Source organism: Octodon degus, unplaced genomic scaffold (assembly GCF_000260255.1).
Source record: "Octodon degus isolate 3935 unplaced genomic scaffold, OctDeg1.0 scaffold00019, whole genome shotgun sequence".
Classification (NCBI taxonomy): domain Eukaryota; kingdom Metazoa; phylum Chordata; class Mammalia; order Rodentia; family Octodontidae; genus Octodon; species Octodon degus.
Genome location: NW_004524595.1, coordinates 8438034 through 8462270, shown reverse-complemented (window position 1 = coordinate 8462270; position 24237 = coordinate 8438034). Strand labels below are relative to the sequence as shown.

The 24237-nt window shown below is 42.2% G+C and overlaps 3 protein-coding genes across 13 annotated transcripts in view; 1 reads left to right on the top strand and 2 right to left on the bottom strand.

The window, feature by feature from the left end:
* Window positions 1–202: 202 nt before the first annotated feature.
* On the bottom strand, window positions 203–2287 carry Tp53i3 (tumor protein p53 inducible protein 3). Its single transcript, XM_004648895.1, is given in 5 exon segments — window positions 203–460; window positions 707–844; window positions 1243–1333; window positions 2062–2218; window positions 2221–2287. Coding segments are annotated over 5 exon segments (711 nt in total).
* Window positions 2288–7161: 4874 nt separating this feature from the next.
* Window positions 7162–14886, bottom strand: Pfn4 (profilin family member 4). 3 transcript variants are annotated; one of them, XM_004627453.2, is made up of 5 exons: window positions 14527–14886; window positions 14135–14263; window positions 12710–12847; window positions 10475–10580; window positions 7162–7497 (listed from the first exon to the last, which is right to left on the bottom strand). In XM_004627453.2, exons 2-5 carry the CDS (start codon window positions 14249–14251, stop codon window positions 7469–7471), a joined length of 390 nt encoding a protein of 129 aa, XP_004627510.1. In that variant the 5' UTR covers window positions 14252–14263; window positions 14527–14886; the 3' UTR covers window positions 7162–7468. The 3 variants fall into 3 exon arrangements, with proteins under 3 accessions (XP_004627510.1, XP_023566912.1, XP_023566913.1); XM_023711144.1 differs by lacking the exon at window positions 7162–7497 and adding an exon at window positions 8192–8254; XM_023711145.1 differs by lacking the exon at window positions 7162–7497 and adding an exon at window positions 8192–8254 and having other exon boundaries at window positions 14785–14886.
* LOC101577654 (protein FAM228B) overlaps window positions 14650–24237 on the top strand; it is a 24723-nt gene continuing 15135 nt past the window's right edge. For 3 of the 9 annotated variants that reach the window (XM_023711139.1, XM_023711136.1, XM_023711138.1), the window contains exons 1-7: window positions 15062–15229; window positions 15591–15721; window positions 17225–17293; window positions 19911–20102; window positions 21437–21517; window positions 23848–23935; window positions 24027–24183. In XM_023711139.1, coding sequence (XP_023566907.1) covers window positions 15623–15721; window positions 17225–17293; window positions 19911–20102; window positions 21437–21517; window positions 23848–23935; window positions 24027–24183 — 686 coding nt within the window. In that variant the 5' untranslated portion in view covers window positions 15062–15229; window positions 15591–15622. Of the gene's footprint in view, window positions 14723–15061; window positions 15230–15590; window positions 15722–17224; window positions 17294–19910; window positions 20103–21436; window positions 21518–23847; window positions 23936–24026; window positions 24184–24237 lie in introns of those variants that run through there. The other 6 variants (XM_023711137.1, XM_012513885.2, XM_023711143.1 and 3 more) reach the window with 6 other exon arrangements.

Sequence of the window (24237 nt, the reverse complement as noted above, 5' to 3'; positions counted from 1 at the left end):
GCGGGCGGCGCGGAAAGGAGGGAGCGGGCAGGGATTGGGCGGGGCTTAGGTGGGTAGCTGGAGGGGCGGGGCCTACAGACAGGTGCCCCGACGCCAGAGCCCGCGAGACCCTGCTTAGCTTCGGAGGTCAGAGCAGAGCTGATCAGCCCACAAAGGGCGCGTTCCGAGTGGTATGGCATTTCATTAGAGCAGTTTACATCAATCAGTGGACTGGGTGGACCTGGGGACTGAGTCCTCTCGGCGTCAGCCCTGGGAAGGCCTGGGGCGGCCGTGGCCCGGACCACCCCCTCCTCCTTCCCTGGGGCAGCTTGAGGACGACTTTGCCCCTGTGCTGATGAGCGGCCTGGACCTCTGTCACCCAGCAGATGCTGTGCAGCAGGGGCAGCAGGCGTTGGGGGCCCTCCGTGGAGAAGTCCGGAAGAATTTCCCGGGGAAAAGCTTTCACCAGCATTTGCTTGTACTAAGATAAGGAAAAATCAGACCGTCTGTCTCATATTATATATATAAGACAGACAGAAATCCCAAGGTTTTTGCAGACCAATCTCCTTAAGTTCTCTGAAATTGGATTACTTGTTTATCCACAAGGTGGCAGTTTTCTTCATAGGCCCCCTAACCTGTAAACTAGCTTCCTTTCTGGGGTCATGTAAGTGAAACACACTTTTCTAAGAAATAGTTAAATCAGATTTTCTTTTCATTCATGACTGACCTTTTTGGATCTCAGCAAACTGGCTATGAGGCTTCGTTGTTTAAAAAGTAGTTTTGAAAGCAGGAGCCCACTGACATCAGCTCCCCACATCAGACCGTAGAGAACCCAGTGACCATAAAGAGCCAGGCAGTTGAGGGGCTGGGGCAAAGGACCCGGGTTTGATCCCTGGTACTACTACATACCATGCCGGCCCTGGGTGTGGTGGCACGGCCTGTAATCCCAGCGCAGGGGAGGCTGAAACTGGAGGATCACTAGAATCAGAGCTGTGTCGTCTGTGTCGTGAGACCCTGTACCAAATACATAAATAAGCCAGGCAGTGTTCACTCCAGCACCTCCCAGAGAAAACACACAAGACTTAGTGTCTGATGCTGACAGACACAAAGCATGGTGCAAAATAAAGATCATGGTGTATCTGTGGACATATGGGTACAAATAAATATTAGTAAATCTGCAGGTTGGAACTAGAATCACTGGTCAAATGGAGTTGGGGCAATGAAATGCTCATCATAGCATGTATAATATAGTTCATCTTCTACATTCCCAGCCACAGCAACAGGGTAGCAGAGCAACACCATGAGCTGGTGTTGGTTCTCACCTCCAAAATAAGTACAGTCACTGGCACTCAGGCTCAAGGGAGAAGAGAACAGAGGAGGTCTATCCCAGGCTATGGGGCCTATTGCTCACTTCTGAGTTGGGAATCACCTGCATTGGGCTATAGAATGATAGGCTTATTGGGCTTGTTGCATTCAAAAGGCTGAGGCAGGAGGCTTGTTGGAAGTTTGAGGCCAGCCTGGGGTACACTATAAGACTGTCTCAAAAAACCAAAAAATCATAGATTTGCTAACTTTGTTTCCCCCTGTTCTTTTCTATTCATATGAAAAATGGAAAAGGATGAGCCCAAAATATTCAGATTTGACTGCAATACAAAGGGATGCACATCTACTCATTCATTTAGGGAGCTGCTGCCCACACTGTACTAAGACCATCTCCAGAGTGGTCTCACAGAGCAGCTGGTTGGGAACAAGAGGCCTAGATAATTCCAGGCCAACACTATGTGGTTATCTAGTGTTTAAAGTATATGTAGAGGTTCGGGGAGATGGCTCAGTGGAATAAGCATTTCCCTGGCAAGCGCAAGGGCCTGAGTTCAATCCCTGGTTCCGCAAAAAAAAAAAAAAAAAAAAAAAAAAAAAAAAAAAAATGCAGGTGGGCAAACATACAATACTAGGATTACAAGGGCAGCTGAAGTGTTTTCAGTAGAGCCAGGACTAGTCCAGAGCACTGGTGTGCCTGGGGCTGGTAAGGATTGTATTTAATTTTCTCTTAAATTCTGCAGAGATGCAAAACCAGTTGTTTACCTTTTTAATTTGAGTTGCTTCAGAAAATTTTCTTTGTAATTGAACTCAGCAGCTGCTCCAAGATTTTCTGCCTTCCAAAGTTTGTGCTTGGAGCCAGCTGTGATGAGAGGAATAGCGCCAGCCCTCCAGGCCAGCTGGATGGCAGCTGTGCCAAGCTACTTGATGCTGCGTGGATTAGTATAGCCTCTCCAGCATGAACATCTGGGACAGAAAGTACAGGAACCATGCTCTCCACTTTCTTTTCAAATGTATTTGGTACAGGGTCTCACTATGCAGCTTAGACTCGTACTGATCCTCCTGTTTTTAGCCTCCCCAGTGTTGGGGGTTACAGGCATGCGTCACTATGCTGAGTCTAAGTGGCTGGCTCAGCATGCCTGGGGGCATGGGTAGGGGGTGGAGTCAGTGTGGCATGTGGTGGTGGGGATCGAACCCCGGGCCCTGTGCTTGCCTAAGCAGGCACTTAGTCCTCTGAGCTATCTTGCCAGCCTTCATACTCTCCACTTTCCAACTGCAACATGGTCCCACACAAATTTATTCTACCATGACCACTTGACCTGTAGGGAGTGACTGAATCTGGAAATTTGTCATATGTGTGGGGCTGGAAGCAAGACTGGTCCAAGGCCAGAGAGTACCTGGGGCAAGCCTTTAGCACTTAGATGGTGATATAATGAACAATATTCAATCACTTCTGTTCTTTCCTGAATATAAAAAAAATTAAAATACAATTTCAATATTCTTATTTCATAGTGGTGTAGTTTGAGGGGTTCTTTTTATGTGTTTTAGTACAGGGTTTACAGGGTCTGACTACAAACATCAGACTCTTAGTGATCCTCCTGTCTCAGCCAAGGCATGCAACACCATACCCTAGTTCCAGGGCCAGCATGGCATGTGGTACTGGGGATTGAACCCGGGTCCTTCTGCTTGTCAGGCAGGCACCTTGACTGCTGAGCTACCTCCCCAGCTCCAGTACCCATGTTTTCAGCCTACTTTTCTTATATAATTATAGTACTCCCATCTTTTATACTTTACTGGTAATTCTTATTGGCAACAAAAATATATATATGAGCTTTACTTTAGCTGTGCCTGGTGATGCACACTTGTAATCCCAGGTACTTGAGAGGAAGAGGCAGGAGGATCGCAAATTCAAGAACATCAAGGACTCAGGTATGGTGGCACATGCCTGTCACCCCAGGATTTGGGAAGCTGAGGCAAGAGGATCACTTCAAGTTCAAGGCCAGCCTCAGCTACCTAGCAAGCTCACACCCAAGTTCCATTCCACATACTGCATGCTGTGCTGGCCCTGTGCTGAGCTAGTGCAGTGGCACACGCCTGTAATCCCAGTGCTGGGGAGGCTGAGACAGGAGGATCACTATGAGTCTGAGCTGCGTGGGGAGACCCTGTAACAAATAAATAAAAAAAAATTTTTTTTTAAAGCACTGTTGGGGCCAGGGAGATGGCTCAGTACAGTAAGTGCTTGCCTGGCAAATGCAGGGTCCTGAGTTCAATTCCTGGTACTGGAAAAAAAAAAAAAAAAGCACTGTTCCCCTAAGATAAAGCCCACCATCGTGGGCAGCTTGCCTTACATGCAAAGCTCTTGATTCAATGCCCAGTACTGCAAAAACTAAAGCTAAACACTTTAATTTTATAAAATGATTTCCTAGGACCACAAAAGTTCAATTTCATCTAGATTCAATTTATCATTGCAATATTTTTGCTCATAATTTGTAAAAATAAAATGTATTACTTTAAAAATTTATAATTATTAAACATAAAAAGTAAAATTTTATTGGAAAGATATCATCTCTCTTTTTTATTTTATTTTTTTCCCTGTATTTAGGACGCGGTCTACAGGGTCTACAGGGTCTCACTACATAGATTGGGTTCTTAGTGATCCGCCTGTGTTCAGCCTTCCAAGCACTGGGATTACAGGTGTGCACCACCACACCCAGTCTCAATCGTTGTCTCAGCGTACCCCGGTGTTAGGCCTAGCACCACATACCTGGGATCAAACCCCAGCTGCTGATCCACCTCTTAATGATAGAAGGGCTAAGTCTTTTACAATATAATCTGTGGGGAAATATCATTAGTTGCTAGGATGGACAGGGTTCAATATTCTCTTTGTATTTTTCTTTTATTAATAGACAAGCTCTGAGAAACCTAGTTTGCATAAATTAAATGATAAATTCCATTATAGTAATGCCAGCTATTTCTTTGAATACCTCTGAGTTATAAGAACCATATAATGATCTGTCATCAAAAATTGCTTTCAATGATCTATCAGTTGACAATTTAATTAAGTCTTGCTTCAATTTATTGAAGGCATAGACTTGGAAACCATCCAATCTGTATAGGATTTGTCACACAGTGCTAAGTGTCATTCAGGCTCTCAGTTTTTGGAATTATACCAACAAAGTTTTCTGAAAACTTTTCAAATGATTATTATCTCTTATTTTTTCACTTAGGGCACATTATTTCAAAGAAAGATTTAAATCTCAGGAGCGATTAAAAAAGTACAAATGTTAATTCTGGTATGTTTTTTGCTAAAATATTTTTATTCTACTTATGTTTTTTTTATTTTATTTTTTATGTATTTAGTACAGGGTCTCACTACACAGCTCAGACTCTTAGTGATCTTTCTGTTTTCAGCCTCCCCAGTGCTGGGATCACAGGTGTGGACCACCACACCAGGACTTTTATCATGTTTTATATATTTTTCAATAATATATTAATGCTAAAAATTTAACTAATTTATGAAAAATATCTGTGACATTCTTATTGGAAAAGCCAGTCCTCATCTAATCAGCCAAATCAAATGCATTCCTACTGTTATTATTATGGTTTTTTTTTTTTTTTTTTTTTTGAGACAGGGTCTCTCTCTCTCTCTCTCTGTATTCCAAACTGGCCTTGAACTCACTATGTAGCCCAAGCTGAACCCAAACTTGCAGAAATTCTCCTGCCTCAGCCTACCAAGTGCAGGTATGTGCCACACACTCCACTTGTACTAAATTTTTATTATAAATAATACCACATAACAACGGCCTAAAGGGAGGACACATGGAACACAAGGTTGGGAGAGGAGCGTGAAACTTCCACGATGCCTCCAAACACGCGACCTTCCCAGCACATCAGTGTGTTCCCGCCCTGAGCGCTGCTCACCTTGGCAGTGCAGGGTGTGACGTATGGGCGTCCTGATGTAGGCGCAAGTGATTATATCGCTGGCTACATGACCAAACTCAAGCCCCTCTACCTCTTCCCTTCCAGAAGTGAGGGAGTGAGACTGAAGTTGCAACTTTCTAATTATGGGGCATATTTCAAGGAAAAATTTAAATCTCAGGAAGTGTGTGCACACATGCGCGTGCACACACACACACACACACACACACGCCATTTCCTCAGCACCTTCCTAGTACCACACACACAAAAGTACCATAACAAACAACAAAAAGTACCATAACATTATGGTAAAAGCGCACAGTGTGTCAACTGTGTGCACTGAAGATTCTAGGTAAGGTGAGTCAGCTGTGTGCAGTGGCTCAAAGCTGTACGCTCAGTTACTCAGGAGGCTGAGGCAGGAAGATTGCACATCCCATGCCAGCCTGAACAGTGTAACAAGACCCTGCTCCAAAATACAATTTTTAAAGCGTGTGGGAAGTAACTCACCAAGAAGCCCTGAGCCTAACCCCTAGTAGTGCAAACAGCAACAGATGTGTACTGTGGGAGTGGGAAAAGACCAAATGGTCGCGGACAGTCCGGAGGACGATGGCCTTTTCCATCTCAGCCTGTCCACTAGCCTGATTTCCTGTTACTCCTCACACAGTGCTCCAAGCCACAGCGAACGTGTCCCCATCACACACATGAAAGGGGTCCCAGAACTCTGCTCCTGTGTGTGCTGTTCAGCCCAAGATGCTCATTCTCTGCCATCTTCCTTCTTTCACATTCACCTCAAATGCCATGTATAGGTTCTTGAAGGCAGCTAGTCACTCCAGGCTCTGTGCTGTGGGGTGTGTGTGTGTGGATTGTTTTTTTCAATTAAGTTTGCTGGTATGTTTTAAAAAATATTTATATTGGTGGTCTGGTGAGATATCTCAGTGGACCAACCACCTGCTTAGGCAAGTGCGGGGACTGGGGTTTGATCCTGGGCATCACATGCTGCGCCTGCCCTGCCCTTGGGCACGCTGGGCCATCCACTGAGTCCAGGCATGGTGGCACATGCCTGTAATCCCAGCACTGTGGCGGCTGAAAACAGGAGGACCTCTACGAGTCTGAGCTGCATAGTAATTTATATATATGTTTATTTTACATGCTTATATCTGGTAATCTGAACAACTAGTTTGAAGACAACAATATACAATATAACCACTACTGTTGAATTTCTATCATCTTGTTTTTTAAAATTCTGGCCCCACTGTCACAGGAGCTGTGGTGAGCCCTACCCTTTCCCATCCTGGAAGGATGTACACCTGCCACTGGCCTGGGCTTGCTGCAGGAGAAAGAAGTGTCATGTCCACGAACTGTCAGGATAGAATCCCAAATTTTGAAAATAGGTTCTAGGACTCATTCCCTTCTTGTTCTGCTCATCACCTCAGAAGTGACCAAGAGAAGATGGGCCTTTCCTGGTGAAGACACAGGCAGTGACCACTATACTTTACTCAGCTGTGTGGATCAGGAAGCCCCCAGTGAGGTAGAGTCAGAAATCCTGATTTTTGAGAAGCCTTCACAATGATCAACAGGGACTGATGCCTGCGGATGGAATGTGCAATGTCCGTCTGATTCCTTGCCTGGTGGCCCAGAGCTGAGGGGTTTTTGCGGTGGCTCCTATTCTCCTAGGTCTCACCTGGGTGCTCTGGACTAGATGGAAGTCACACACACCATGACTTGGATTAGAAGAGGGGACACTGAGCTCAGGGACTCCCCCTCTCATCCCAAGCAGTAAGCAAGTTTGTGCTTTGCCCTGAAAGAAGACCTTGGGGCTGGGGAGATGGATCAGTAGAATAAGTGCTTCCCTGGCAAGCGCGAGGGCCTGAGTTCAATCCCTAGTTACAGAAAAAGAAAAAAGAAAGAAAGAAAGAAAGACATTACTTCATTTTTAAAGCCTTGAGATAAACAGTGTCTGGATAGAGGGCCCACAGCCTTGTATCTTAGGATATCTAACAAGTGTCTGGGATAACCCTCCGGAAGGTGAGACTGCCAAAGACTTGTATGGGAAACTATCAGTGCTCTTACACGGCTTGCCAGTGACTGACACAGGAAAAAGCTGATACATTAATTCAAATTACAGGTGATAAAGCTGGAAACAAGAAAAATTTCTCTTAACTCAACCTTATATTTTTGTATTATCTGCCTGTTTTTCAAATACAAAATAAGGTAATTCTTCTACAATAATTGTCTTTCATATTCTTCTGATGTCTTAATTTCCTTTCTTTCTTAGATAGTCTCCTGTAAGAAAGTGCAACATGGTTATTATTTATGAGTAGTACATCAATATTACAGTGTAATCTATTCACTTGCTCACTCATTCATTAGTCTATAGGCAGTGCTGGATATCTACTGTGTGGTAGGTACAGGAGACACAGGATGACAGGAGAGTTTAGAGACCATCCCTGCCCCATGGAGTTCACTGCATAGTAGGTGAGATGCCTAGATACGAAAATCAATTATATTTCATAATAATGAACGCCACATAAGAGGTATCTGAATCTGTGTAGTGTGCATGCCTGTAATCCCAGAACTCTGGGAGGCTGAAGCAGGATGATAAAAGTTCAAGGCTAGACTGAACAACTTAGTGAGGCCTTGTTGCAAAATGAAAAAACAAAAACAAAACAAACAAAAAAAAAAACAAAAACAAAAAAAAACCCAAAAAACTGAGAACATTGTTCAGTGAAAAGACTGAATTAAATAAGGATTTAATTCCCTTATTTAAAAATAATTTCTTTATTTATTGGATACAAGGTGTTACTATGCCGTTCAGCTTTGTATCGATCCTCCTTTCTTAGCCTCCCCAGTGCTGGGATTACAGGGGTACACTAGCACAACCAGTTTGGGGGTCAGCATAGCATGTAGTACTAGGGATAAAACTCAAGTCCTTGAGCTTGCCAGGCAGGACCTTGGACCACTGAGCTATCTCCCAGCCCCTCAAATCTCTTACTTGAAGAAAAAAATTATTTGAGCTGCTTTAAAGGATGAATCAACTCTTCTGTTGAATAAAGGAACACATGGTCAGTAAAGGAAAAAGGATGGGAGCAGCTTCCCAGGGAACAAAAGAACCCACTTCCCTCCTCCCCAGTGTGTATTCCAAGACCTAGGTTTAAAATGGATTATCACACTCCACTTGTTAACAAGCTATCAATCAGAGAACTTTGGAAGCTGATAACTCCCCTCATCAAAAATTCTCTTTTCTTAAATTAACTGCTGGATATTACTTAATTTGCCTTCCTTTAGCAGTCATGACAGATGGCAATCACAGAAGTAGATTCCTAAAAAGTTAACTAAAAGTTAACCGCAAAAAAAAAAAGTTAACTGCAAGACACATTCTTTAATCTGAATCATTCCCTCATTCATCTATGTTACACACTTGGCAATAGGGTCGCACATGAAATTCTTTTGAGAATAACAAATTGTCAAAACCATGAAGTAGCTCTCTAAACACAGGCCACTTCTCTAGCATATGGGTTTATACAATGCAGCAACTCTTAAATGAAGAGACCACCAAATGTGGGTGGCTTCAGAGAAGTGATGATTATTTATTTATTTATTTATTTATTTATTTATTTATTGCAGAACTAGGGATTGAACTCAGGCCCTTGCGCTTGCCAGGGAAGCGCTTATTCCACTGAGCCGTCTCTCCAGCCCTGCTTTAGAGAGACTTAAGTCTTTCCCAACTTCAATTTGCAGAGCAGTCACAGAAAATTCAAGGAAAAACTGTAGTTCTTCAATAATTCCATGACAATGTTAAAAATAAGTCACAAAATATGCTTTTTCCTGTTTTTTAAAACAAAGGATCTAGAATTCAACATATTATCACTTAATATTATATGACCCAGTAATATATTTATTTGTTTTTTTAATTTAGTGCAGGGTCTACAGGGTCTCACTACACAGATCAGACTCATAGTGATCCTCCTGTTTACAGTTTTCCAAGTGCTGGGATTACATGCGCACACCAGTCTAAATTGCCACCATCTCAGCACCCCCCAGAGGCAGGACCAAAGGGGCAGAGACAGAAGGGGAAAATATCACAGGCAGAGAGCATGGCATGTGGAGAGGTATGGAAGACAGACTGTCTTTCCTGGTTTTGACCCTCTAGAGTTACAGCTCTGCTTTTTAGTCTGCTTCCTGCTGCTCCCCAGCCTACCATGCCTGCAGAGCATATGACCCAAGAATTGGCAAGTCAGGGTCCTAGGAGGAATTAGCGGGGAGAGTTGGATGGGAGGCTTGGTTGGCCATACCAGCCAGGAAAGGAAGTGGTTTGCAATAGGACACAGCAAAGCTAACCTACTTAAAGGCAGAGGTAAGTCAGCCCTTGCAGTGTTCCCATCCATGGTATCTGCTATACCCTGCGTTTTGTGCTGTATCCTGTCTATGGAGTAGTTATATAAGCATCTGCAATGCCCTGCCAATAAGTCTCTCCTCCCTCCTTGTGATGGTTATTCTCGATTGTCAACTTGATTTGATTAAGAAACTCAAAACTTGAGAGGCTTAAATAGGAGGATCAAGAGTTTGAGGTCAGGGCCAGAAATGTAGCTCAGCAGCAAAAGTGCCTGCCTAGCAAATGTAAGGTCCTGAGTTCCATTACCAGTACAAAAAAAAAAAAAACAAAAAAAAAAACCCAAAACAAATAACAACAACAACAACAAAAAAACACCCCAAAATGAGTTTGAGGCCAGCCTGGACTATATAGTGAAACTGTGTCTCAGAAAACAACAACAAAAACCAGAAAAAAGTGGGCGGGGGGGATGGGAGGGAATGAGAGAGGAGGCGGCCAGTAATCACCCTTCTGGGTGTGTCTGTGAGGATGTTCTCAGAGACACTGGCAAACTGAGACCTGCACTAAGTGTGCATGGCACCAACTTATAGGATGGGGTCCCAGATGCAACACAACCAGGAAGCTGAAGCTGCCAGCACAGGCTCGCTCTCTCCCTGCTTCACGGCTGCCCTGAAGGAGGCAGCTTTCTTCCAATTGTTCTTCTACAATGATGTCTCTGCCTTGGTATAGCCGACTGACCGTGGACTGAAAGCTCAGAAACTGGGCCACAGTGGACTTCTCTTCTTTTGTGCTTCTGGGGTGACTGCTCCTAGTGATGGCAAGGCGACTGATATACTTCCTCTAGCTGGTCATAGTTGGATCTCTGTCATTTGCAGTCTGAAGCCCTGACTGCCACAGGGAATAAAGACAGGCACCTGGAGGGAAACTTACCCAGCTTCTCTGTGGCTTCCACACAGATGCTTGGGTACATCCCTGCCGTGTAAGTGGCCACCAGAAGATACAGGTGGGTCTTCACAACAACAACACCAGTCTTCTCCTGGATGAAGAGTAAAACCAATTGCTCTGCTCTTGGTCCTAACTACAAAACCAGAAGTTACCTTCCAGCCACATTTTTCACCATTTCCTAATGTTGTCTTTCCTGAAAATGGTTTAGACTGTTGTAAGAACAGCATGTATACTATGCAAATTTTCTGATTGTAATATAATATTCCCCATGTCTCAAAAGAACAAATGATGTAATGTGAAGGCAATATGTCCTGGGATTGGACAGCCCTGAGCCCAAATTCTAAAATCTCCATTGTCTTCTGAGTTATTTAACCAGCATTAAGCCTCCCTTCTCTCAATAGTAAGGTGAGGCATTAAGCTTGTATGGGGAAGTGTGCCTAACTCGTAGTATAGACTGTCCAGCTCCTTACAGGTAACAGAGAACCAAGAAAAAGTTTTTTAAGCACAGTAATGATACACTAAACATTACTATACATTTTTTACAGTAATGATACACATACATTACTATACACAAACACTATACATTTTTTAATCCCTAATTAAAAAAAAAAACAATCAAAAACCTGTGAGTGGAGCTGCAGGTGCGCAGGCCGAGACTGCAGACCCGCAACCAAGCATCCGAAGTGGTGAACTCTTCAAGTCTGCAGTAAAAAATGGCCTCCAATAAAACTACATTGCAAGAAATGGGAAAGAAACAAACTGGAAAAATTAAAGAAGTTGAAGAAGCAGAACCTGAAGAGTTTGTGGTAGAGAAAGTGCTGGACTGATGTGTAGTGAATGGGAAGGTGGAGTATTTTCTGAAGTGGAAGGGATTTACAGATGCTGACAATACATGGGAACCTGAAGAAAATTTAGATTGTCCAGAGTTAATTGAAGCATTTCTTAATTCGCAAAAAGCTGGTAAAGAAAAAGATGGTACAGAAAGAAAATCTTTATCTGACAGTGAATCTGATGACAGCAAGTCAAAGAAAAAAAAAGAGATGCTACTGACAAACCTAGAGGTTTTGCTAGAGGTCTTGATCCTGAACTATCAACTGGAGCCACAGATAGTAGTGGAGAATTGATGTTTCGCATGAAATGGAAAGATTCAGATGAGGCTGACTTGGTGCTGGCAAAAGAGGCAAATACGAAATGTCCTCAACTTGTCATTGCTTTTTATGAAGAGAGGCTAACTTGGCATTCTTGTCCAGAAGATGAAGCTCAATAACTCACATCATTTATATATATATATATATATATATATATATATATATCTATATATATATATATATGTGATGGGTCTTGGTTTTGATTTACTAGTGTGGAAAAAAAACATTCTAATGAAAATCAAGTTTAATATGTCAGTTTTAAAAGTAGTATTTGGGGAAGTTGTTGGGTTTTGTTTATTTTGCATCTATAGCACTGGTTACTTTGAGCAAATAAAACTTTTGTAGTTGTTTCCTTTATCAAAAAAGAACATTTGGCAGCCTGATACATTTCCTCTGCTTCTCTAAATGCTGGGGGGAATTGTCCACAGTCCAACTCATGTTTTAGCTCATATGCTTAAGGACCATTCTGAGTTTTTTTTTGTGTGTGTATAAATAAAATTCTTATGTAAGTGGAAAAAAATAAACATAAAAAAATTTAGAAAACCTCTGACATACTCTAAAATCCAAAATTTTTTGAGCACCAACAGTAAAAATGCAGGCACACTAAAATATTGTATAAAACTATTTTTATGTCATACCATAAAGTTCATATGAAACATGAATTTCATGATTATGCTAGGGTCTCATTATCAAGATATATAGTTATGTACATGTGTATGCAAATATTCCAAAACCCAAAACACTTTGGGTTTCAAACATGTCTGATAAAGAATATTCAATCTATATCACTTTTTTTTTAGAATAGAAAATAGATTATGAAAGGTGGATTGTACTGGAAAGTGATAGTTCCAGCAAAGTTCAGTTGACTAATCCTGCAATGAATATTTGTCAGCACCAGGCTTTTTCATAGTACTTTCTTTCAGATATGCCCTCCTGGCACTAGAATGCTATCTTAGTGCCTTGAGGCAGTAATGAGCTTAATCTGTTTTAGGGGAAGATCAGGAGGGGCAAAGAAAATAGAAGTCGAAATTCTTAATTTTTAGCCAGCTCTCTTCCAATCTGGAACACTCACACTCTTAGCATAAAGAGAATAGTCATCTGCCCGGACACATTTGTAGTCCTTTTCCTTGAAATATAGTCCTTCTCTTCGGGTTTTCAAAGGGTTTTTGGCAAATCCATTCACAAGTGTTTGGACATCACTTGGCATAACCTATAGATTAAATAGACCTGGAATCAGTAACTGATGGTTGATGGCCAATGGCCAAATTTGACCAGCTACTTTTTTTTGTACTGGGGATTAAACTCAGGACCTAGCACTTACCAGGCAGGCTCTGTGCCCCCAGCTGCCTTTTTTTTTTAATGGCCTGAAAGCTGGGAATGATTTTCACTTTCTTCAATGGATGGGGGAAAAAAATCAAAAGAAGAACCACACCTTATGACATGGGCCTAATGTATGAAATTCAAGTTTCAAGTGTTAAACTGGGCGTGTCGGTGCACACCTGTAATCCCAGCACTCTGGAAGTTTAGGGAGGACTGCTATGTTTTCAAGGCCAGCCTACACTGCAAAACGAGAGCCTATCTCAAAAAAAGTACTATTACAGCATAGTTACACCTATTCTTTTGCCTACTGTTTATGGCTGCTTTTCTATTATAACTACTAAGTTGCAAGATTATGTTGCCCAGAAACCTAAAAACAATTCACTACAGATTTTTGTTGTAACTCAAAAATCAGATGACAATGAGGCAAGTCCAAAAATTAAAAGAAGCACTTTATTTTAGCTGGTACCCAGTGGCGGTCTCTATGCAAGGTGCAAAGAGGCGCACCGAGCATTGACAAGGTGCAGTATTTAAGCTTGAAAACCGCAGAAATAGGGGAGGGGTGGAGAGGAAGAAGTGGCAGGGTCATTAGTTCATGGGGTGGTCCTGTTGGGTGAAGGTGCTGGGTTGGCAGTCATACAGAGTTCATTGAGATAAAGTTTGGGGAACAGATATCATAAGGCTTGAGTCATAGGGGTGAGGAATTGGGAGGAATTTGAATTGGCAGTCAAGGGGTGAGGAATTGGGAGGAATTGGGAGGAATTTGAGTTGGCAGTCAAGGGGTAGGGAATTGGGAGGGATTGGGAGGAATTTGAGTTGGCAGTCAAGGGGTGGGGAATTGGGAGGCATTGGGAGGAATTTGAGTTGGCAGTCAAGGGGTGAGGAATTGGGAGGGATCGGTGCATACAGAACAGGAACTCAGCGAGGTTAGAAGGGCAACAAAATGGAGTCAATTTTGACAGGGTACAACAGTTTTTGTTGTTGTTTAGATTGAGACAGGGTCTCAATGTGTGGCCCAGGCTAGCCTTGAACCTTAAACTCACAGTGGTCCTGCCGGTTCAGCCTTCCTAGAGTGCTGGGATCAAAGATGTGCAGCACCACGCCCAGCTAGCATCGTTTTTTAAAATTAAAAAAAAAAAAATCGTTTAAAAGCCTTATTCCCGAATTTGTTTTTTCTTACATTAAATCCTGGAGTTGCAACACTCAGGCTCCGCTCCTGCAGTTTGATGAGGGCTGCACTGTCCACGTGCTTGGTCCCCACGAGGGTATCTAACAGCAAGCTCTGCAACTGGCTCATGTTCCCTCCACTCTGAAAGGGGAATTGTGGTTGAAGCCATCCACTCGGCTTACCTCTTAAAAGCAGGAGAATACAAAAGCTCCCAAGACACTCCGGTTTCCATTTCACTGAGGGTGTCCTTTGGAACGAGGGAGAGGAAATCGTGGCCCATTATCTAGTGTTCACCAATACTCAAACAGAATCAAGGTGAAATTAGAACACCCAGAGTGGTTTATGAAGCTGAGTGGAAAATCTGCTTTAATTTTCTATTTTTGTCAAGTTTCCAGCGGGATTACCTGGGATTTTAAAAACCGACCAATCAACCGAAACAATCCCAGACCAGGAAGGATGGAGACCCAGAGCTCATGGTGACTCGCAGCTCATGAATCTTCACGCACCCTTCCCGGCCAGCGACCAACGACCAACACCCAGGGGACGGAAGACACCTCTAAGAACTTAAGCCAACATTCCAGTCCAAGCGCCGTCCCCCAGGTCAGTCCTCAGGTCAGCTGCCACCACACTTGTCCCCAGCAGAGATGCAGCAGGGCAGACGCCTCGCCACAGGACTGAGAGTCGGGGTCACCGGAGCAGGTCACTCCGGCCACTAGGGCTACCGCACACAAAAGAGCCCCCGTGGCTTCCCAAGCCCACGCTCTGCGGGGCGGGACACAGGACGGCCGGGCGGAGGCGGCGTGATTGGCTGTGACAGCTGCCTGTCACCGGGAAGCGGGGGCCCTCCGCGGCGTACCCAAGCGGCGACCCGCCCAGGGCGCAGGCGCCGCTGCCGGCGGGGCGCGTGGTCGCGCACGCGGACTCGGGGGCCGCGGGGATGCGTCCCGGAGACGCTGCCGCGCGCGTTCGCACGTTCCGAGGCGACCGGCTCCGGTTGAGGGCTGGCGCGTCGATCCCGCAGCCCGGGCCCCGCCTGGCGCGGACGGCTACAGACTGGTCCCGGGGACTGAGCGGAGGGCCGGCCGCGGCGACCGGCGCCCTGCTCGGGTGAGAGGGACGGGTGCTGTGGCGGGCGCGCACGCCCTCGGTGCAGGCCCCGGGGAGGGCTGTGCGACTCCAGAGCTTCGGGACCCGTACTTGCCGCCTGGAAGCCCCCGCCCTCCCTCCTGAGCCCCTCAGCCAGTGCCTCAGTGGCCTCGAAGTTGCAGCGTCCCCCACTCGCTTGCTTCCGGACTTAGCTGCTTTTTATCGGAACCGGGGATTGAACTCAGGGCCTTGCGCTTGCCAGGGACGCTCTTATTCCACTGAGCCATCTCCCTGCCGCCCCTCCCCCCGTGTTGATTATGAAGCGGAGAAGAAAATACAGTGATTGTGAATTTCATTACAAAATAATTAAGCTGATTTTTAGTTTTTGTAGGGGTCTTGTTACTTGTGACCACAATGAAAAACGTAGAAAGTGATGATTTGGTGACTGGCACCCTTCCCAGGCTCAAGAGCACCAGAGAACGGTTGGAGCCCGGGTCGCTTTCTTTTATGGAGGTACCATTTGCATTTTGAGGCTCTTACTTAGGTAGTTTCAGGGAGAAGCTTGTGTTACTTGTTATTTTTCTCCTGTAGTTTCTATTTCATTCTCTTTATTCGTTACCATTTACTTTGCTCTTCATTTTTTAGCTTCCTAAAATTACAGAAATTACAGGTTTTGATTCTGTATCTATACATTATTAGATTAGAAAAATCTAATAAAGCCAACAGTTTCTCGTGAAGTACGGGGTTTAGCAGCACTGCCCAAAGTTTGATTTGCTGTATTGTAATTCATTTCCCTGCACAGCTTTGTTAGGCCATAATTGGCATATGATAAACTACATATATTAGTGTACAATTTGGTATGTTTTGATATATGTATACATGCATGAAACCATCACCACAAATAAAAATAAGGAACATCTATTGATTGCTGTGTTTTCTCCTCATGTCCCTTTGTAGGACACCCTTTTTTATCTCCTGCAACCACTTTGTCATCACTTTAGTTTGCATTGAAATTTTTTAAATGTAAATGGAATCTGACAGAATACATTCTGTTTTTCTATTTTGGTTTTTTTCTCATCATAGTTATTTTGCATTTCATCCATGTTGCATGTACTAATATTTAATTCTTTTGCTGAGTGTTATTCCATTTTAAGGGTATATCCCAATTTGCCCCTCCTACTGATGGACTTTTGGGTTGTTTCTAGTTTTGGGTCATCATAAATAAAAGCTGTTGCACATGTCACTGGATGGACATATGCTTTCATTTTTCTTGGGTAGATACTAGTTTTGAGATGATGGGGTCATATAGCAAATGAAATTAGTTTTTTATAAAGCTGCCAAACTTCCAAAGTTAATAGAAAGCAATATTTTACATTTCCACTAACAGTACGTAAGAGTTAACAGTTGTCATATAGTCTAGCCAGCATTTAGTATAGTCTTAAATTTTTTTTTTTTTTTTTACAGCTCAGCCCACCATGGGGCGGGACTGGCTGGCATGTGGTGCTGGGGGATTGAACCGCGGTCCCTGTGTTTTGCTTAGTTTAGCTTGTTCTAAGTAGGTGCGTTAGACCACTGAGCCATCTGACCAGCCCCTAAATTTTTTTTTGTACAGTCCTTATATTTTGAGACATTCTAAGAGTACTTCACTGCTTTTTATGGCCAAATACCCACTGTATAGATACTACATTTTGTTCATCCTTTCATCATTAGATGAGTATTTGAATTGTTTCCGGTTTTTGCTGCTATGAACATATCCCACCCCAGCCCTCCCCCTCCCCACAGTACTAGAAACTGAACCCAGGATCCCAGGGCCTCAATCATGTTAGGTGGGCACTTTCACACTAAGTTACTCTTCCACATCCGCTAAGAACACTTGTGTACTTTCTTTTTTTCTTTTTTTTTTTTAGACAGAATTAAAGAAGTAGAAAAAATTCCAGAGAACTTTTCAGGTTTGATGGTACTAATAGTTTAAGTTTTTCAAGATTTAATTTTTAAAGTTTAATTCTGTCTTTTTAGGCCTTAGCTAAAGAGGATACAGATGCAGCTATTCAATTAATATTACATAGAGAAAATCATGTAATTAAGGTAAGAGCTGGGTACAAATGTATCTCAATTAGAACATTAATTTTTATTTTTTTCATTTTAATTTTTTCATTTTTCAATAAAATTCAGGCAGTAGAATTAAAAATACTCATTAGTACCTGGGATTAACCTTAAGGGATCTCTGAGAGTGATGAACTTTTCTTTCTACATATTGGGAGAATTCCTTGTACAGCTACAGTATAAAGGTATTCTCATTTGTTTTTTCATCCAAGTTTGGTTTCTACTGAGTCATATGAATGAGTAGATCTTTAAGCTATGTGATCAGAACACCTGGCTAGCTATCAGGTACGCACTGGTAAGCAGAAATATTTAACTATATATAGAATGCCATCCCCTTTCTCCCTGATTAGCTCCTCATTCTTTATTTTATTTTATTATTTTTGATCCTGGGAATCAAAGTCAGGACCTTGTGCTCGCCAAACTCCATATTCTTTAAGGTCCAGCCAAAATGCCTCCACTTTGACAGTTTTTAAACTTAAATGATTTGGGGCAGGGAATTTAGCTTAGTGATACAGCACCTGCCTGGCAAATGTGAGGTTCTGAATTTGATTCCTGCTACTTAAAATAAATACATGTATAAAAAAATTAAATCATTTTGTTCATTGTGGTGAAATATATACTGTATACCAGCAGTCCCCAACCTTTTTGGCACCCGGGCTGTTTTCATGGAAGACAGTTTTTCCACAGACTGGGAATTGGGTGTGGGGAATTTTAAAGATTTAAATTAAAATTTTTTTTTAGTGTCTTCTTTTTATTAAGGTTTGTTTGAAATACATAACAATGACATTCCGGGCTGGTGAGATGGCTCAGTGGTCTAAAGCACCTACTTAGAACAAGCTTAGCAAAGCACAGGGACCGCGGTTCAATCCCCCAGCACCACATGCCAGCCAGCCCGCCCCCTGGTGGGCTGAGCTGGCCACACACACACACATACACACACACATAAATAAATAAAATTAAAAAAAATAATGACATTCCCCAATGCTGGCATTACTGTCTGAGCTTCACCTCAGATCACAGGCATTAGCACTTATACAGAGGATCCCTCATGTGTGAAGGTCACAAGAATTTGTGATAATTGGACACCTTGCTGATCTGCCAGTAGGTGGAGCTCAGGCAGTAATTCGGATAATGATGAGCCACTATAACTGCAGATAAAATTCAGCTGGCTTGCATGTTTTTTATTTTATTTATTTAATTATTGATTTTTGCAGTACTGGGGATTGAACTCAGGACCTTGCACTTGCCAGGCAAGTGCTTATTCTACTGAGCTATCTCTTCGGCCTTTGGCTTGTGTGTTTGTTACCTCCTGCTCTGGTTTGGTTCCTCACAGACAGTGGACAGGTATGGGTCCTTGTCCTTGGGGACTGGAATTCCCTGTTGTATGCTGCATAATACTTTTTTTTGTTTGTTTGTTTGTTTTACAGTGTTAAGGCTTGAACCCAGGGACATTACTGCTGAGCTACATCCCATCCTTTTAATTTTTATTTTGAGGACAGTCTCATTAAGTTGTTTAGTCTGGCCTTGAATGCATCATCTTCCTCAGCCTCCCAAATAGCTGGGATTATAGGTGCCTGTGCCCAGCTATTTTAAACCATATGTGTACCGTCAGTGTTTTTTTGTTGTGTTTTGTTTTTAGGCAGTATTTTGTAGTCCAGACTAGCTTCCGACTCATGGCAGTGCTCCCCCCTCAGCTTCCTCAGTGCTGGGGTTACATGTGTATGCCATCATTCATTGGCCAACCATTCATTGTTTTAATTACATTCACAATGCTTTGAAACTATCACCATTACCTGTCTGCAAATTTTTTTTGTCACCACGAACTGAAATTTTGTACTCATTTGTTGATAGAGATGATTGTTTCTATTTTCTGGCTCTCACAAATGCACCAATAAACACTGATGTATAAATATCTATTTGAGTCTTTATTTTAATTCTTTTGGGTTTATACTTAAGGAGTGAAATTGCTGGGTTCCCTTGTAACTGTGAACTTCAAGACATATTCTCCTGTTTTGTAGACTGGTTTCTTTCTTTCTTTTTTTTGGTATTTAGTGCAGAGTCTACCATGGTCTCACTATACAGATCAGACTCATAGTGATCCTCCTATTTGCAGCCTCCCAAGTGCTGGGATTACAGGACCACGCCCAGTCTCAGTCGCCACCATCTCAGTGCCCTGCTGCCCCCACAGGATCAGCGGGGTCAGCAGGGACAGCCAGGAATCGAATCCTGGTCACTGTGCTCTGCCTAAGTAGGTTCTTTATGTAGACTGGTTTCCAGGGGAAGCAGCCATGCTGTCTCAATTATTTGTGTATTTGTTTCCAGCATAATGTGTGTCAAATAGTAGAAACCAGATAATTTATACTAAGGGCCAGGGAGATGGCTCAGTAGAATAAGTGCTTCCTTGGCAAGCCTAAGGGCCTGAGTTCAATCCCCGGTTCCACCAAAAAAAAAAAAAAAAAGGACAAAACAGATAAGTTATACTAATAAGTGTATCATGTGAGTAGTTCTTAGTAATAACATAAACTTAGAAAGTTTAAGAAGCTCTTAAGACAAGAAAGCTTTGAAGTAAGATACTATCTTTTCTGTCACTGTTTCCTAGGACCTAGATAGGTACTTACAACATCATGACTTCCTGAGTACAAGAAGAAAGGAGATATTACACAGAAGATGGGCTCACCTTGTGGCAGACCCTCTCCACAAGGAAATTCTAGACAAAGTGTGTTCATATAAGAAGATTAAGACAAGGAGACAAGAAGAATTAGATGGTTTTTTAAAATACGGAAATAAAAAGGTATTAAGATCATTTAATACTTTTTTAGTTGGTTTAAGAATTATGAATTTACATTTTTTTTTGTATTTAGTACAGGGTCTACAGGGTCTCACTATTCAGATTAGATTCATAGTGATTCTCCTGTTTTCAGCCTCCCAAGTAGTGGGATTATAGGCGCGTGCCACCACGTCCAGTCTCAATAGCAGTCTCAGCATGCCCTGGGGGTGGGGCCGGCACTGCTTGCTGGGGATCAAACCCTGATCCCTGCATCTGCCTAAGCAGACACTTTAGTCTGCTGAGCTATCAGGCCGGCCCAGAATTAGGAATATTTTTGTTCGTTTAGTGCTTACTCGTCTAGATAGCCAGCTCATCCTCTGTGTGCAAAATCTATACCTGCTATAGCATGCAGTAGTCTTCAATCCTAGGCACGTGGAAAGGATGGAGGGGGAGGGTCAGGTATAAGCATAACTGTGTGCCTTAGAACCATTTTCCTCATAAAAGTGTTAATTTTATTTACTGATGTAAGAAATTTGGACTCAGCCTGGTATAACCAGACACATATCTATAATCTCAGCATTCTGGGAGGCAGAGGTAGAAGGATCTAAAGTTTAAGACAAGCCTGGGAAACAGTGACTTAATGAGACCCTGTCTCAAAATAACAGAAGGAGCTGGGGATGTAGCTACTTGTGAAGACCCTGGGTTCCGTCCTTAGTCGCACACACATACATACTGTTTGGACTCTAGGTTTGGACATATTTTCTTTTTGGAAACTTGATTTACAAAGCTATCAAATATTTCTGTTCTGATATTTTAAAAAATGGGAGATACTTGACTAGTAAGCATTTAAACACATTACCAGGCGGGGGCAGAGCTTGGTAGTAGAGTGCTTTCATGAGGCTCTAATACTGAAAATGGAAGGAAGAAAACTAAAATATTTTGGTGTTCTTGTACTCTTTATTAAAATCTTGCAACTTTTAAGTAGATTCCTTTCATCACTATAATACATTTGAATAAATCAAATTTAATCACAAATTTAGTCTTTTGCATTTGTCATTGATGCCACTTTGAAGCATATGAATGAAAATGTGAATTTGCTTTGAGCCTTGGCATGCTAAAAATTAATTATGTACCTTTTATTTCTTTTTTTTAAAATATTTATTTATTTATTTGGTGTTTGTGTGGCCAGCTCAGCCCAACAGGGGCAGGGCTGGCTGGCATGTGGTGCTGGGGGATTGAACCACGGTCCCTATGTTTTGCTTAGCTTAGCTTGTTCTAAGTAGGTGCTTTAGACCACTGAGCCATCTCACCAGCCCTGTACCTTTTATTTCTATGTGTGGTTTTATTTCCTTCTTTAGGGAAATGTTTTTATAGAGCATTATGATCCAAAAGAATATGATCCTTTTTATATGAGAAAAGAAGACCCCAACTTCCTGAAGGTAGGTGCGTTTCTTATTGTAACTCTGATAGTATGGGTTTTTTTGTTTTTTTTTTTTTTTTGAGCAGCCCTAAAATATAATTTGTCATTTAATGATTCCTTAAAAATTCAGTAATGCTTTTAAAAAGAGTGTATCAGCTTTACTTTTCTGGGGCAAAATATCTGACAGCTACAATGTATACCAGAATGGTTTAGTTTTGGTTCATGGTTTCAGTCCATGGTTGAGTGGTTCCAAGGAAGAAATCATGGTGGAAGAGTGTGATGGAATAAAGTTGCTCAATCCATGGCATCCAGGAAGCACACAGAGAGCAAACAAGAGAGCCAGAGACACTGGAAGGGAGAGAGATGAGAATATACCCTTCCAAGCTTGCTCCCAGTGCCCCACCTTCAACCAGGTCCTAGCTCCTAACAGTACATTCAGCTGATGATCCACTCAGCTTCCTGAAGCCCCACCCTTAACATAAGACTTCTAGGTCACTTAGAGTGCAACGAAACTCCAAAGGTCTTGCTATGTACTCCACACTGTCCTTGAACTCACTGTGTAGCCTAGACTGACCTTGAACTTACAGCAATCCTTGTGCCTCAGCCTCTCCAGTTCTGTGATAACAGGTGTGTGCTACCATCCCCAGTAATGCTTCTCTTTTTAAATGTAAAATTTGATTTGCTACTTCTATATGAATAGGTCATGGAGAAATACCTGCAAATGATAGTCTCTCTCTCTCTCTCTCTCTCTCTCTCTGTCTCTCTCTCTCTCTCTCTTTCTCTCTCTCTCTCTCCTTTTTAAGACAAGCGTCTTGCTGTGCAGTTTACACTGGCCTTGAGCTCATTTTGTAGCTCAGGCTTGTCTCAAACTCCCAAGATCCTCCTGCTTCAACCTCAAGAATGGTGGGACTACAGGCATGTGTCACCATGCCTAACTTATTATTATTATTATTATTATTATTTTATATATATTTAGTACAGGATCTACAGGGTCTCACTACACAGATCGCACCTGTAGTGATCCTCCTGTGTTTAGTCTCACAAGTACTAGGATTATAGGCACGTGGTACCACGCCCAGTTTCAGTGACCGTCACAGTGTGCCCCCGGGGCGGGGCCAGCATAGCAGGCCAGTGATCTAACTCTGGTCCCTCTGTCTGCCTAAATAGGCACTTTAATCCCCTGAGCTATGTGGTTGCCTTCTGGCTTTTTTTTTTTTTTTGTAATGGGGATCAAATTCAGGACCTTGTGCTTGCCAGGTAAGCACTTATGCTGCTGAGCTATTTCCCCAACCCTGGCTTGTTTTTGAAAGCAAGTTAATGTTTTCTTATTATTTTATAAGTAACTTGCTTCATAACTTTTGTTTTTCCTTTATAACTTATTTGAAAGTAAAATTCTAGAGGGCAGTCTGATTAACTCTTAAAATTCCTGTTTCTTTTTTTTTTAATTTATTTAATTATGTGTGTGTGTGTGGCCAGCTCAGCCCACCAGGGGGCGGGGCTGGCTGGCATATGGTGCTGGGGGATTGAACCGCGGTCCCTGTGCTTTGCTAAGCTTGTTCTAAGTAGGTGCTTTAGACCACTGAGCCATCTCACCAACCCCTACTGTTTCTTAAAATTCATGCTATGTAACTGTCCCAGAAAAACAAATTTCATTATTATAAAACATGTAAATGACTTTTTAGTCTTGTGGTAGAATTTCACACACTAGGCTAGACCATGAAGATGACTGTGGCCAAATACTGTTTTCTTGTGGATAATTATTTTGATAACACTGCCCATTAAAATAGATTTAGTGGGCTGGTGAGATGGCTCAGTGGTCTAAAGCATCTACTTAGAACAAGTTCAACAAAGCACAGGGACCACGGTTCAATCCCCCAGCACCACATGCCAGCCAGCCCCGCCCCCTGGTGGGCTGAGCTGGCCACACACACACACACACACACAAATAAATAAAATTAAAAAAAAAATAGATTTAGTACTTTTAATATCTTGGTTAACAGATGATCTACCTTTTAAATAGCATATTGGCTGTTTTGCATAACTTATTGTTGATTATGGATATTTCTTAATTAAGATGAATATATAGATTTTTTTTCTCTTGAGCATGGAAATAATTTTTTAATTTAGGAATATGTGATAACAAAAGAATTTTTGATGATTGAACCTATACTTTGAAACAATAGCTAGTCTTGCCTCCTTAGCCAGAGGGCCTTGTTGGGAAAGGCACCAGAGTGCCTTCATCTCTTTGTAATGAGTTAAATGTATTTAATGAGTAATATTATACACACACACACATATATTTAATAATTAAATTTGCGACCCAGTCCTAAATGAATGTTTTTCTTATAGCTTATCATTCCACCACTTCATGATCCTTTGAAGAAAGCACAATATGACAAGGATGATGAAAAACGAACTCTTCTTCAGTGTGAGACTGGTACTTAGTTTCTAAATCTTATGTAATTTCAAAGCCCTAGAGCAATGGTTGCCAGTAAGGGAGCTAATGTAGTTTACTAATCTTCCTGCAGGCAAACTATATACCATGAAAGAATTTAAAGAGGTTGAGAAGGCCCAACTACATTCCAGATTCCCAAGAATTTCTAGTTCAAGGCATTTTATGACTCCAAATGAATGGCTTAAAATGCCTACAAGATACATAGAAAGTGAATTTTGTAAAAGGAGCAGGTAATGTTTAATATAATAGATTATGAATCTGTTGCTCTTTGAAATTTCTTTCTT